Below are 15,238 nucleotides of genomic sequence, written 5' to 3' on the forward strand. Positions count from 1 at the left end.
CCGGAGCCTGTGCTCCGCAACGGGAGAGGCCACAGCAGTGAGAGGCCCGCGTACCGCAAAAAAAAAAAAAAAAAAAAGAAGAAGAAGAAGAGGAAGAGACACCAGGGGTAAAGACGCACAGAGGGTTGACCGTGTGAAAAGGCAGACATACGCAAGCCAAGGAGAGAGACCTCAGAGGAAACCCACCCTGCCCGCACCTCCAGGACTCTGAGAAAGTCCGTTTCTGCTGCTTAAGCCACCCAGTCTGTAGTATTCTGTTATGGCAGCCCTAACAAACTGACAACCTGGGAACTTGTTAGAAATGCAGATTCTCAGGCCCACTCCCAGACCTACTGAACTGGCAACTCGGGGTGGATCCGGCAAACTGCGTTTCCACAAGCCCTCCAGGTGATTGCCATGCAAGCCCAAGGTTGAGAACATTCACATGAGGTATTGGTAACACCTGGCAGAGCCAGCCCAGAAAAAGATAACACGTGGTCGGAAGTAGGGGCCGGTCTGCTGAATATCAACTTCCTTTTAGTAGGTTCTGGAGAAGTGCCAGTGGGATCTTTAAGCGGGACGGTGTGTGAAAGTGCTCTGCGAATGCTGAAGGGCCCTGCGGACACAGGTGATAGTGACGCGTGCTACTCGTCTCCCACGAAGCAAGGGATCCTCTGAATATTCCAGCGAGGGCGCACTGAATCCAAGAATCTCCCTCCTCCTCTCAAATTTCCGAGTCCCTAACACTGCGTATATTTTCTGTCCCAAGCAATTGGAATGCTACTTCTTTCTGAGAACAAAAGCAAGGAGACTTACTCCTGTTTCCCCTTTTGTCCCTGCTACGAGGAAGCCCACCACCAAAGAATATCCTCAGTCACAGCCCTTTTAGTATATTTGTTTTTTCCTCTTTCAGTTTTATGCTACACATATGTCCTTTGTTATGGTCTCTTCAGATACCGTTGAGAAAGGAAAGAAGAGGGGAGAGAAAGGGAGTGAAAAAGGAAAGAGATTGATCTCAAGCTCAGATAATTATCAGAAGAACAAGCCCTCTTTGTAAAACTGATACAACATGGTTGGAGAAGACAGATGTTTTCTTTCCGTGACGAGGGAGCAAGCTGTTCACCAAGGAAATGCTCTTCGCTCCCTCCTCTTCCTGGATAGATGTCAAACTGATACTCAGGGAACCTGTTAGTTGCTGAAGAGTTGGGACCATTACAAAAGCTCCTGTGAACCCTGACTGGGGACAAGTGTGGAAGTGACACGACCAGATCTGCATTTTCTTTAAGGTTAGAAATCACCGCTTACAATTTCTAACATGCGGTTGGTCCTAATAACAAAAATGGAGATATCTGCAACAGCCCAGGCCACCACCTGAAATCTCTCCTGCCCCATCCTGGCCACGATGGTGAAGCATTCTTCTCTTCCCTCTGACCTGTCCAGGGCTCCCCTTAATCCAGGTTTCTTAAACCAAAATACAAGGGGTCCACAGACATAGCTCCCAGGGATCTGAGTTCTGAGAATTGTATTAATTTTATATTCTTATTTTGTATTCTTATTTGTATTTTGAAAAAACGTTAAAGCATTTCTGGATTATCAGGGCCACACCTAGTCCCGCCATGTGAAATTATGGCACATGTGTTCATTGATGGTCTTGGTAGGAACGTGTAACTCAATTTTTGTTGTCTTGGGCTCATTAGAAATGGGCAGAGACAAAAAATATATAAATGATGCCTTTGGACCAAGTAAAGATCAAGTGATATTAGAGGGTGCTGGATTTTATAGTAACTAGAAATGAGAAAGCGGTGGAAAAGTTGAGCAGCACATAGAGGAGGAATGCCACACTGCAAAGAGCCTATCCCGGCATAGACGGCAAGTACCCTGTACGTTTCTAGTAGGGCTTTGGTTCCAGAAAAACATCATCATCCCTCAGGTTAATGTTGTTCACTTGAATGTTTCCATTTATTTTGGTCTTCTCTACCTAGTTTTTATACTTGTGTATATTTTAGTACCATTATACTTTTAATAAGTTAAATCAACACTAGCCTGAAATTGTTTTAAAATAAAAACAAAATATTTTGTTAAAAAAAAAAATCAACACTAGAGGCCTGGGTGAATTCCTCCCCCTGAGAAGGGATTGGGAATATGTCTCAGGATTGAGAATAGGCTTATTCTCTTGATCTGTGCCCCAAAGTCCTCCTGAGGGAAATTGTGCTGCCTCATTGCAGCAGGTGCACCATTTGCCACCTAAACTGCCGTGGAGAAGGAGGAAATGGAAGAGAGGGAAACCACAATACCACATTCCAAAGCCCCTTTGAGTTATTTTCTGTCTCTGCAATTGGATGTAAAACGACGCTGTGGTATCGCTTCCATTTTTCATGGCTCTGTGGTCCTGAGTGCAATATTATCTGACATGCTACCTCCGTGGGGATTCAAACGGCCAGAAAATTGTCTCCAACCGAAAAAAGCTGGGGGGAAAGAAGGAGGACCCCTTGTTTCTCTGCTCGTTTAGCAATGTATTGCCTTCAATACTGTCCAGTAGTGATTCAAATGGACAAAATTGATGGGCCCCTTTTCCTTCCTAGTCCTATTTCCTTTAGGACAGTTCTGGTTTGGGTTTGGTTTTTTAAGTGGCATGAATGCTCTTCTTAAGGTGATGAATACATCTGTTCAGAAATCAGGAAATGCAAACGTCAGGGTTTTACCGTTCAAACTAAATATTAATTGAACTCCATGACCTAGGGCTGGCCTGCAACAAAATTATAGAGCTGGTGAAATTTGTCTTTGAGATTTCTGGCCTTCTTTCTTGGATTTTTTTTTTTTTCTTCTTTCATGAACAATGCATAGGGACTTCCCTGGTGGCGCAGTGGTTAAGAATCCGCCTGCCAACGCAGGGGACACGGGTTCAAGCCCTGGTCCGGGAAGATCCCACATGCCGCGGAGCAACTAAGCCCATGCGCCACAACTACTGAGCCTGCGCTCTAGAGCCCGCAAGCCACAACTACTGAAGCCCGCGCGCCTAGAGCCCGTGCACCGCAACAGGAGAAGCCACCGTAATGAGAAGCCCGCGCACCGCAACGAAGAGTAGCCCCCGCTCGCCGCAAGTAGAGAAAGCCCGCTCTCAGCAAGGAAGACCCAATGCAGCCAAAGATTGATTGACTGATTAATTAATTAATTTTAAAAAGAATGCATATATGTTAACCGCCTTCAGTGTACCATACCTTGTCCAAATGCTGAACTGGACTAGATCTTATTGTCTAAATGCCAACCCATACTTTTTATTTGATTTAATCAACACCCCTGCAGGGTAGGTGGCCCTATTCCCATTTTGCAAATAATAGAACCGAGGCTTAAAAAGTTAAGGGTCTTGCCCAAGCCTAGGTCTTCTGATTGCAGATCTTACCCACTTTCTACTTAGTGCTCTAATACCCTTTCCTTACTCTTCTATGTAAAAATATTATCATATATAATGTTACCCTCTCTTATACATTTATATTTTATAACAATTTGCTCAAAGGTATGGGCTGAAGGCTTGGTTCCTGTATTAGTTCCCTAGGACTGCCATAACAAAGTATCATAAACGCAGTGGCTTAAAATAACAGGAGTTTATTCTCTTACAGCTCCAGAGGCTGGAAGTCTAAAATCAAGGTGTCAGCGGGGTCACGCGCTCTCTGATGGCTCCACGCGTACACCCTTCCTTGTCCTCCCCTGCTTCTGGCAGTTGCTGACAATCCTCGGCATGTCTTAGCTAGTAGATGCATCACTCCAACCTCTGCCTCTGCCATCACGTGGCCTTCTCTATGTGTGTCTCTGTGTCTCTGTATTCTCTCCGTATAATGACACTAGTCATTGGACCAGGACCCACCTTAACTCAGTATGACTTCAGTTTAACTAATCGCATCTGCAAAAAAAACCCCCCCGTATTTCCAAATAAGGTCACATTCTGAGGTCCCCCATGAATTTGGGGGGATCACTATTACAGCCTCTATTAAAGAACGTTCTGACATCTATGAACAATTGGGAAATTTCTTTAGCTACAGAGGGGCCTTCCCCCTTTCAAGTTTGCCTGAAGAGATTATTAACTGATTCATTCATTCACTCAACAAATACTTAGTGACCGTCTACTATATGACTGGCACTTTTGCAAGCACTGGAGCTACAGCCCTGGAAGGACAGAGTTCACACTTCATGGTACTTGCGTTCCACAGGGAGAAACTTTTGCCAGTGTGGTATGAAGGTGTGGCCGCAAAGGGCAGGAAGTACAAGGCTTCGTAATAGGCTCCAGAACTGGCTCGTCCTCACTTCTAACACATTCTGCTAGTCTGAGCAAGTCACAGCCAGCCAGAGTCAAGGGGCTAGAGAAATAGACTCGACTTCTTGAAAGGAAGAGTGACAGTGTAGGATTGTAAAGGGGGGGAATGACCGTCAAGAGGGCAGCGACAACTCCTTTGAGATTTCCCCCAGTTTGCTTATGAGACGAAAGTAGCAAGAGCATCTCCTGTTTGCTCATGGAATTTTCAGAACATTAGCACTCTGCCTTGGTTTGCTTCCTTCCCTTGAGTGTGGAAGTTTCCATTGGTGATAGCATCTACTTCAGAGAATTGCTGGGAAGATTAAAGATAATGTATTTAAATAAGCTGAAGGTGTGAAGGTGCCTGACACAGAGTAGCTCCCCCAGCTGTTGTCTCATGCCGGCTGATGATCACCGTCACCATCATCGTCGTGGGAGCCATGAGAGAAGACAGACACAGAGCCCTAAAGCAGGATGTAATGACTTCTCTCCAGTGGCCACCAGGATATCCCTCAGGCCCCCCATAAACTCATCAGTGTTCCTCACTTAAGCCCATCCCAGCTGCCCTGTGCACATTCTAGAATGAATTGTACAGAGTGTGGTTCAGAATTGGAAACACAAGGCCAGCTTCTTGGGTCCCACCCAGGCCCTTGGCTCTACTGACTTGCCTGTGCAGGTGGTTTTAGGGGGGTTTCACTGATCCCTCCGCATTCCCTACTCTAGACCGCCCGCAGTCCAGCCTGGAGAGGGCAGTGGCTGTGTGGCTTTGGGTCCCTGTGAATCAAGGGGTCGCCCGACTTGAGAAAACCAAGCATGAAATAGACGGGGCAATTGTGCTGTAAAGGACGCTCAGTGGGGAGGGTGTTTAGAGGAGGGAATGATTCTTCCACTTGCGTGGCAGGGGAGCGTGTTGGGCCTTCATGGATTATCCAGTTTATACCAGCAGAAAGGGAGAGGGAAGAATCCCGGATAGGAGTGGCTGGGCCCAACAGGAAAAGAGTGAATCATTTGTTTCTTTGGCGCTTCCTTCAGTTCTAAAAGGGGGAGGAACGGGAATGAGCTGGGAAAAGTAGGTTGGCGCGGGACTGTGAAGGACCTCAGAAGACAAGTATAAGGCTGGGGACCCCATTCATTCCGGGGTCAGGGATGCAACCATGTCATCTGCGGCCCCAGAGTGGCTATTCCATAACCCTGGTGCCCTAGTCTCTCTATAACTTTAATCATAATATTAGTATCTTTGATATTTAAAAGAAGACCCATACATCTGAAACTAACACAACATTATAAATCAACTATACTCCGATATACAAGAAAAAATTAAATTAAAAAAAAAAGAAGAGCACATTACACATTCAGGAGGGTAGATGGAAGCACGGCATCAAGCCAAACAACAGTAGGGTGTCACCACTCCATTGAAAGTCTGTGAGGTGAGTCTCTGGGGTTGGAGACCAAGATGGCAGCACACCAGGGCAGTGTGGTCTCATGTTGCCTATTCTAGGTGGACTGAGAACTAGTTCAGATTGGGAGTGAATGGCCTTTAGGGGAGAAACCTTTGCTCCTAGAATTCAGAGGAGCATGCAGATTTTCCCTTTGGCCCCTACGGAGGCCGCCAGCTCTCTGGCCTGGTGCCTCTTAGGCTGTGAGCCCTTTAGGAAAGGTTTCTATCTCCCAGGTGTGCTGGGCAGAATGCCTTGTACTTTATGAGGTCTGGACACATGTTTGAATGGATGGATCAGTGGATGAATATGGCAGAGAGGAAAAGCTCAAAGATAATAAGTGTGAATACCCATATATTACGGTTCCAAGTGATATATAACCCAGACTTAAACTGCCTCTTGCACCAAAGCAAATGTACTGACTAATGCAACAAAAGCCCAGAAGCTGGGGGTCGGAGCTAGGTATTCAGATGATGTCACTGGGAATACATCCCCTTGTCTTTCTTCTCATCCTTCCTCTGTTCCCTTCATTCCCAGTCTAGTTCTCCCTGCATGGTGGCCCTCCTCCCTGTCCCCAAGCTCCAGGGTGCATTCTCTCAGCTCGGCAGCTTGAGAGGAAAGGGAGCTGAGAATGAGGGAAGGCAGGTTCCCAGCTGAAAATCAAGGCACTGGTACTGAGGAAGCAAAAAGCAACAGATGTCCACAGTGATAGGCTTGTAGAAAAATTGGATCCCCTTGCTTTGAAATAGATCAGTCAAATGCCAGAACTCCATGCTTTCTTCCTGCTTTAATCAAGAAGACTGGAGGACTGGACATCGGATTAGAGTGGAAAGTGGACAGCTTTGGTTGCCAGGCAGACCTGAGTTTGAATACTGACTCTCTCACTGTGTGATCTCAAGCTAGTAACTTGACATCTCTGAACCTCAGTTCCCTTTTCTTTCCAGCTGGACTGTCAGCTCCATAAGGGCAGTTACCCTGTTGCACCTTTTCGTTACTGCACCCCCAGTGCCTAGCAGCATGCTACCTGGCACAGCGGCAGGTATTTGATATTGTTAAGTAAATCAATAACGGTTCAAGTTTGTTGTACAGAGAAAAGGAAAACTGTATACGTGAAGCTCTAACAAAATGCCTGGCACGTAGAGGGTGATGGGTAAGTTATAGAGTTGGTCATTATCATTACCCTCCAAAGGAAGCATGGTGGAACACAGAACCAAAATAGCCCCGAGGGCTTCCCTGGTGGCGCAGTGGTCGAGAGTCCGCCTGCCGATGCAGGGGACGCGGGTTCGTGCCCCGGTCCGGGAAGATCCCACGTGCCGCGGAGCGGCTGGGCCAGGAGCCATGGCCGCTGCGCCTGCGCGTCCGGAGCCTGTGCTCCGCAACGGGAGAGGCCACGGCAGTGAGAGGCCCGCGTACAGCAAAAAAAAAAAAAAAAAAAAAAAAAAAAAAATAGCCCCGACAGCTGATGGAGAACTGGAAAGGGAGGCAGGCCATTTAGGTTGTCAGTGGCTGCCTCGGTGGCCCGCGTTGGCCACCGTGCTGTGGATGTGGCCCAGTGTAAACCTCCCACACAAGTACTGAGTTCGTATTCTTCTTGTGTCCCCTCTGCAGCTGGAGCTCTCCAACACGGCCGTCCTGCACCAGATGCGGCGGGACCAGGTCACAGACACGTGCCGGGCCAGCAGCGCCGTGAGCCGCAAGCGGCGGGTGCTGACCCCCAACGACCTGAAGCACCTGGTGGTGGATGACGACCACGAGCTCATCTACTGCTACGTGCCCAAGGTGGCGTGCACCAACTGGAAGCGGCTCATGATGGTCCTGACCGGGCGGGGCAGGTACAGCGACCCCATGGAGATCCCGGCCAACGAGGCGCACGTCTCGGCCAACCTGAAGACCCTGAACCAGTACAGCATCCCCGAGATCAACCACCGCTTGAAAAGCTACATGAAGTTCCTGTTCGTGCGGGAGCCCTTCGAGAGGCTGGTGTCCGCCTACCGGAACAAGTTCACGCAGAAGTACAACACCTCCTTCCACAAGCGCTACGGCACCAAGATCATCAGGCGGCAGCGCAAGAACGCCACGCAGGAGGCCCTGCGCAAGGGCGACGACGTCAAGTTCGAGGAGTTCGTGGCCTATCTCATAGACCCGCACACCCAGCGCGAGGAGCCCTTCAACGAACACTGGCAGACCGTCTACTCCCTTTGTCACCCGTGCCACATCCACTATGACCTCGTGGGCAAGTATGAGACGCTGGAGGAGGATTCCAATTACGTGCTGCAGCTGGCGGGCGTGGGCAGCTACCTGAAGTTCCCCACCTACGCCAAGTCCACGAGAACTACTGATGAAATGACCACAGAGTTCTTCCAGAACATCAGCTCAGAGCACCAGACGCAGCTGTACGAAGTCTACAAACTCGATTTTTTAATGTTCAATTACTCAGTGCCAAGCTACCTGAAATTGGAATGAAGGGTGGAGGTGGGGAGAGGGGCGAGAATCGTGCTTTTTAATTTAAGATTTTTATTTGTCAAAAGAATTCTATGGATATTGGGTTATTTTGTAAATTAATATTTCTTTGGGGACGATGCTGCAAGCAGCATAGTGAGAATTATTTAAAATCCTTAGTAGGGAAGGACGGCTGTCTTTGCAGGGGACTAGGATGGGTGTCCTTGTTTTTTAGACATGAATCCCCCAACAACACTGTTTCAGAGGTTTCTTTGTGTTCTGGTGAATTCCATGAATTGTGCATCCCATAAATTCTAATTAATGTTATTTATAGTTATTTAAACATGGTCTCTGTATAGATTTCTTTTCGTGGCAGCAAGATTCTAACGTCTCTGCAGAAGAAATCTGTGTTTCGTTCTGTGCTTGCAGCAGCTCGTGCAGGGGCATGAATGTTCTCCTTATTAACCGCTCAGAGAGTCACTGTGATAACCATTGTGCTGTCTGTTGATACCACCATTCTTGAAATTCTGCTAGAAATAAATAGAAAGAGGCACCTTTGCAAGGGACTGATTCCAAACTGATTTCAGTCGACCCAAACGTTCCTCACACGAAAGAAAAGTGATTATTTTTTTAACCCAAGGAGAGAGCTGATTGATTGTAGCTTTTTTTTTTCCCCCCATCAGACTTAGCAATCTGGTAGAATAGGCTTTTCTACAGAATTTTTTAACTGGCAGTGCCAGTTGTGATGAAGGTAAAGTGGCTGGTGCTTTACGTTCAACAAGTATTTATTAAGCAACTACTATGTGCTAGGCCTAATTCTAGACCCTGCAGATAGAGCATTGAACAAAACCAATAGTCTTGGCCCTCAGGAAGCTTTACGTGGACGCAGAGTATCCAGCTCGACAGTTAGCAAACCCCTGATATTCATGGACTTAACATGAGGTTTGGATTATTCACGAACAGCCCCAGAAGGTTCAGGATCCCTACAAATTTGCATTTTTCTACGGCCCAAATTTGAAAACCATGTGCTTGGAACAGGCCACTTAACTTGGTGAGTAATCCAAGCTCATTGCCCAACATAAGAGATGACAAAAAATGTTTCCTGTCATGTGCCCACTCCAATTTATTGGTAGTATCTGCCTTTAAGCCCCAGAACAGATTTGCCAGGCACGGCATGGAAGAGTGCTGTGATTGATTAGTGATGTCTGCCTTGGGTGAGGGAAAGGGAATATTCGCCAAACGTCTCCTCCTGTCATTTCCAGCCCAGCTTTAAGGTCTCCACCTAGAAGTGTTGTTTTCTACTCTTTGTCATGTAAAAGATTAAAATTTTGTGGCAGGACTCAGACATTGGAGGATTTGCAATGGCCTGGCATTTCTACTCCTTGTGAAGGTCAGAGGCAGACTATTTGTACACTTATGCATATCCGCTCCTCCAAAGGCCAAGAAACCATCCGCGCCTTTGCAACCACCAGCAACGAGCAGCAAGGACAGCCTTCTGTGATGGTAACCCACGCCCTTTTCCTCTGGAAGGCTGGAAACATTCCATTCCCTGTTCCTTGCTAATTAACGTCTGCACATGCTTCTCATTTCCGATGCCTCCGCTGAAGTTTGAGCCACATCCCTCTTACAGCTAGTGAATGAGTTGGTAGCAGATACTGTATATAATGATAATAGTTCTAATAATAGGGGGTGGGGTGGGATGGGGCGTGGGTAAGTTTTGCTTTTTGTTTTTGATGCAGTGTATAGCACAGAGGGGAGAAGAATATTCTAAACGAACAAAAAATGAATAATTTATTCACAGAAGCTATTAAAATTGTATTGTAAAGCTCACAGCCAGCTCAGTGAGCAGCAGCTGCCATGTCTCACGGAGGAAATTATTTTACTGAATGTGAGTGAGGTGTGCACTGGAGAGGGTGGCCGAAGCTATTTAATAAGATGTTGTGTACCTTCTTCCAAGCTCTCTCTCCTTTGCGAAGGGCACGTCAACTGTACCCTTGACGAATAGAGATTTATGCAATGTGTTTTACCAAGTAGAGTGACAGACTTCAGCTGTCCTTGGAATTATTCCTGGACCCTACTTCCAGGCAGAGGACACTGTCCTCAGAAACAAAGCTTCTGCTAATGAAAGAGGTTTCTGGCATTTCCTGATAATGTGCTTCAGAGAACACAGGTTCTCCCCAGACACAAGTTGGTGTGATGCAAAGTAAGGGTTTTGTAGTCAGATATCCTTGGGAAACAAAGCCAAGTCCATTTCCTTTCTGCAGGACTTTTCAGAGCCTTGAATGTATGCTGTGCATTGTGAATTCCCAAGAGCATCACTGATGGAGTCGGTGGCATTTCGTGACCTTCTGTGAGCGGGATACTCTAATTTGCAGATCATCTCAGAGAGCTAGCGTTCCACTGAATATTCTTTGGCTAGGTTGCTTTAGCACATCTGAGGTCTTCAAGGATAAAAAACTGCTTCCCTGACACCCCGCTTCCGAAAACAAAACAAAACAACAATAAAACAGCACCACAGTCTCCACCTGGTTTATAGCAACGAAGGTACTTTATCAAATTAATTCAATTTCTGCTTAAGTGCAATGGTTCTAATCCTGGATATTACATGGGCCACGATTCCCTCCCTCCCAAAAGGAGTGCCGAAGAGTCTTGGGCGGTGCTGACAGAAGGAGGGATGGGGGAGGGGCACAAAGCCTCAGCTGGTCCCCCTAGTGCTGGAGCCTAAGGTTGCTCAGTGCAAGCCAAGAGAGCTCAACCCTTGCTGAATGTTCCTTCGATTCTATAGTTTGGAATTGTTCAGTGTTCTTTCTGTACTTTAATGGAAATTCACGTGGATTTCCCGCGTTTTGCATTTCCACATCTCATCCTTCTATGATCAGCTGTGATGCCTTCTTTCATTCGTCTTCTTGCTCTAGTGGGAAAGGGTGTCCTTCAGGGGACGATACTGCGGTATGGTTCGGCAATGAGGGGCTCTTTCTCCTCGTGTTTTGTGTTCATATTTTATTTTTTCTAATGGCATAAAAACTTTTTTTAAAAAAATCAATTCAACTGTTTTTGCAGAATGTAGAAAGTACTCTGTGTCCTTGGTTAAAAAGAATCCATGGGTGAAAATGTGCCTGGAAAACAAAAGTTCTTGGTTCTTTCGTTCCTTTTCTTTTTTTTTTTTTTAAAGAAGACTGTTTGGAAACGCTTTCTATTGCATGCTTAGCTGGAGAAAAGTACAGGCAGGTGTCCCATCTCCGAGCCACTTTTCAGAGGTGCTGCTGTGTTTTCAAAACCAGGTACAGAGTTGTATTTACAAGGACATTCCTGCTTAACCTGTCCCTTTGGTTGGAAAACGGTAGAATATTAGCCACAGGGTTTGAATTCCTGCAGCTGCTTCAGACCCTCCCCCTTCCCTGCCTCCCCAGCTGGTCTGGGAAGAAGGGCAGTCTGCTGACCTGCTGGTGTCTCAGAGGGGACCTTCCTTCCCACCTGTCCACCAGGTGAGTTTCACTGTCCTGCCTGTTCACCTGTATGGCACAGGACAGCAGCAGGCAGTGGAAACTTCGGTCGGCCCAGTGTCCTGGTGGCAAAGGCGTGGAAGCACCAGGGTCTGATCCCTACTGGTAGAAAATTCCCAGAACAAAAGCGAGTCCCCAGCTTCCTTAGCTGGTGGGGTCTGGACCAGTGCTGAGGCAGTGATTGCAAAAGTCCCTGTTCTAACCTGGCCAGAAGCCGAGGGACTCTGACCCTGGTGGGTGGGGCTCCGAGCAGATCTCTCACAGCCTGGCCCTCCCCTGCGCGCGCGCACACACACACACACACACACACACACACGCGCGCGCGCGCGCGCGCAATCTGAGCTGCCCCGTTCTGTGCGATCCTGGGGACCAGAATCTCTTGCCCACTCATGTCAGCAGGACTGACCTCATCACTCCCCCAGCGTTCCCACAACCAGTATTTCCTCCAGCCTTTTCCATCACAACCAACCGGACCCTATGAACAGGCAAGCAGCTTGACCTTCGGCCGTTAACGGGCGAATTTCAGTCTGTTACCCTTTGTCAGGTACAGAAGGGGCTGCCCGTACTATTTTCTTAGGAGCGTGCTCAGTATGGCATATGGACATATAATTTAACATCTTTGTGGAGCGTGATTTTCTTTTTTTACATATTTGTGTGCAGTAGAGGGCCTGTTGTAGAAAACTCTCCCTGTATCTTACTGTACTGTTCAAGAAAGCTGAATTCCACATTGCCAACAAAAGCGTGGAAATGTTCATGAACCTTCCTCCAGGAAAAGCCATTCAAGCCTGATTATTTTTCTAAGTAACTTCAATTAAATTGAAGAAAGAAAAGAAGCTTCTCTCTGTGTATGGTTTGTTCATGGCTCACTGACAGAGGACTGCAGGGGTGGGCTGGGCTGGGCTGGGCTGTGTCCCTTAGCATGGGCGGGGCCCTGCTCACGTGTATCAGAGGATGGAGTGGGAGAGACGCACATGCAGACCCCATTGCAGTCTTGGCCGTGGCAAAGACCTCCATAGAGCTGAGCCCTTTCTGTTTAGTGGATGAATAGCTTTCTTCATTCCTGTTTTGTCTGTAAATTCTTTGTAAAGCGATGCGTTAGAAGGCCCACCCTGATCATGTAGGCTACCACCCCCGTGATAAATAAGGAAACAGGCCCTGAAAGGCTAAAGGGCGTTGGTGGCAGAGCCGGTATTCAAACTTAGGTTGATGTGCCTTCAGAGTTGTGGCACTCGACGACACGCCTCTCTTAAGTGCCTGTCTTTGGTTCCGAAGTTGTAGACCTGCCCTTCAAAGGCCCGATTTTCCGATTCCGAATCCATTCCTTTTCTGATGTCGTATATAGCTTCTTTCAGTTCCACTGATGGACATTTTTAGCTTTATTGATAAGAACTATTTATTTATTTGTCAAAGAAGAAATCACCTCAAAGTTGTACCTCTATTTTATTGTACCCTAATTTAAAAAAAAGTATTACGTAAACATTTTGACATGAGAATACTGAATTCAAAGAGAGCCTCATTTTTCAACCATGCCGGATGTGGTATCTAATATGTCCACTCACCACCTGGTTCTCACCACCTGGTTCTCACCACCAGTGGCCTGGCTCCTACCCCTTCCTCGTGTCATCACTGTCCTTGCTCTGGTCCCCTCTGGCTGACGCTGCAGAAGCTACAGAAACCAAGGGGCCTGTGGCCCAGAACACTGCCAGGGCCAGAGGTTATTACGGATCCACCACCAAGTGAACAAAAATAGCGTCAGGAAGAATCATGGGTATCCAATGCCCAAGTATCCCTTCTTGGGAAGAGCGCTCCTTTCTCAAGTCATGTCTTTCCTACATTTTGGTGTTCAAATAGCTTTTATAACGGTAGATATTAAGTGATATTAGAAAATACAAATAACTGGCAATTTCATGTCAGCCCCCAAAGTCATTTCAAATATTTTCTCCGAAAGTTATGATATCGAAAAAGACCAGGAACCATTAGCCAGGAATGCATTTGAGGGGGCAGAAACCCGAAAGAGTTCAGTGGAGAGCAGCACTCTGGGGAAATCCTTCATATGGGGACAATTCTGAGCTTTGCACAGCTGGTTCCCAGACTCCTGCTGGCACACCGTGGGTCCCTGGGGTCCCGGGATGACTTACAAGAAGTTGAAGACTGATCTGGTCTACATTCACCTGTAGGGAGTTTATCAGATATCTGGGGTCTGGGGTGATGGACATTTCCAGTATAAAACAAAAAAAGGGACATTCTAGCAAGACTGACGTGAGGGAAAAAAAAACCCAACCAAACAACCAACCTTTTCCCTGGTCCACAATCCTCTCCTGGAGCCAGCCTCATCCCCGTGTCGTAACAACCCATAGACAAGAACAGTCAGAATGGAAGCGGCCTGCTGATTACAAACACGTGGCTGGCTGAGAATTGTTCACAAACACAGTGTCTCTGTCTCTTTCTCTTTGAAACATGAAAAACAGCAACATCTGAATTATGCCAAAGTTGAGATAAATAAGAACCCCTGAGGTTGCTAGCCCCAGTTCATCCACCAAGGAGTTGTTTATAATCTAGAGGTAATCACCTCCTGTTTGGGCCTGTTTCCTCATCTGTAAAATGACAAAATTGAGCTCTATCTGTGGTTTTTCAGTTTTTTGGGGAAAACAAAAAGAGCCTCAAAACTTTGTTGTGTGCTAAACACGCGTATGTAAAACAGATGAAACAGAGATACCGTGATTGAATAGTTCGAGGCCCAGCTGAGCCTCTCCTTTTCTGTAAAATGCCTGTGGACCTCCAGGGAACCCTAGGATTCTAAGGAACACAGTTTGAGAACCACAAAGTTAGATGACCTCATCCTTTCCAGCGTCGACATTCTCTTTTGATCTACCCCAATGCTCTTCTGTGGCTCTTTGTGGCTTTCCGCCAAAGAGGTCAGTTAGCAATTAGACGGTACCATGGAAGTAAAAACCGTTTCAAAATGGGAGTTAAGGCAACAGCACTGAAATGAGACTAAGATGGAAGAAATAAGGGAAAAGAAAAATAGAAAGGTAGAAGCAGCTGCCGGAAAGAAATAGCTCACACCCAGATTTAAGACGGGGAACCAAAGTTTACACTCCTCTTTTTCAATGATCTACCAAGAAAACACTGGCTCCAAATTCCTACAGATCTCCACTAATTTGAAATACAAGACTCTGGAATGAAAAACAGTCTATTAATCTGCTTTTTATTTTTCAATGTTTGTTTTTAAAAATAATAGAGAGTCACATTACGGGAGAATAGCAAGGGCTTCAGATTTCACGTTGGTTTGGAAAAGCCAGAAGCTAGAGAAAGAGATTTTTTTGTGGCTGCATCCAGCCTTGGACCTTTACCTGATAGACTAAGCCAGACACAACTTTGTGCCTGGAAGCAAAGTGGCAGCAAGATGAAGGAAAAATGCCTAAAGAAGAAATAAAGGAGGAAGGACCTCTGACTGTAGGAATGATGCCTGTATGCTAAGTTTCTCTGTACAACGAACACAGACTCAACTGCGGTGGCTTGGAATTGTTGCCTTTTCATGTAGTCTTTTCCAAAAATATGTAGCTTCATAAACGATGTTGACCACAAAAGTG

At 46.6% G+C, this 15,238-nt stretch overlaps 1 protein-coding gene across 1 annotated transcript in view; it reads left to right on the forward strand.

The window, feature by feature from the left end:
- Window positions 1-8,704, forward strand: part of CHST11 (carbohydrate sulfotransferase 11) — a 226,043-nt gene extending 217,339 nt beyond the window's left edge. Inside the window, 1 exon segment of the mRNA XM_028490593.1 lies at window positions 7,312-8,704. Coding sequence (XP_028346394.1) covers window positions 7,312-8,166 — 855 coding nt within the window. The 3' untranslated portion in view covers window positions 8,167-8,704.
- Window positions 8,705-15,238: the final 6,534 nt, after the last annotated feature.

Source organism: Physeter macrocephalus, chromosome 6 (assembly GCF_002837175.3).
Source record: "Physeter macrocephalus isolate SW-GA chromosome 6, ASM283717v5, whole genome shotgun sequence".
Lineage (NCBI taxonomy): Eukaryota > Metazoa > Chordata > Mammalia > Artiodactyla > Physeteridae > Physeter > Physeter macrocephalus.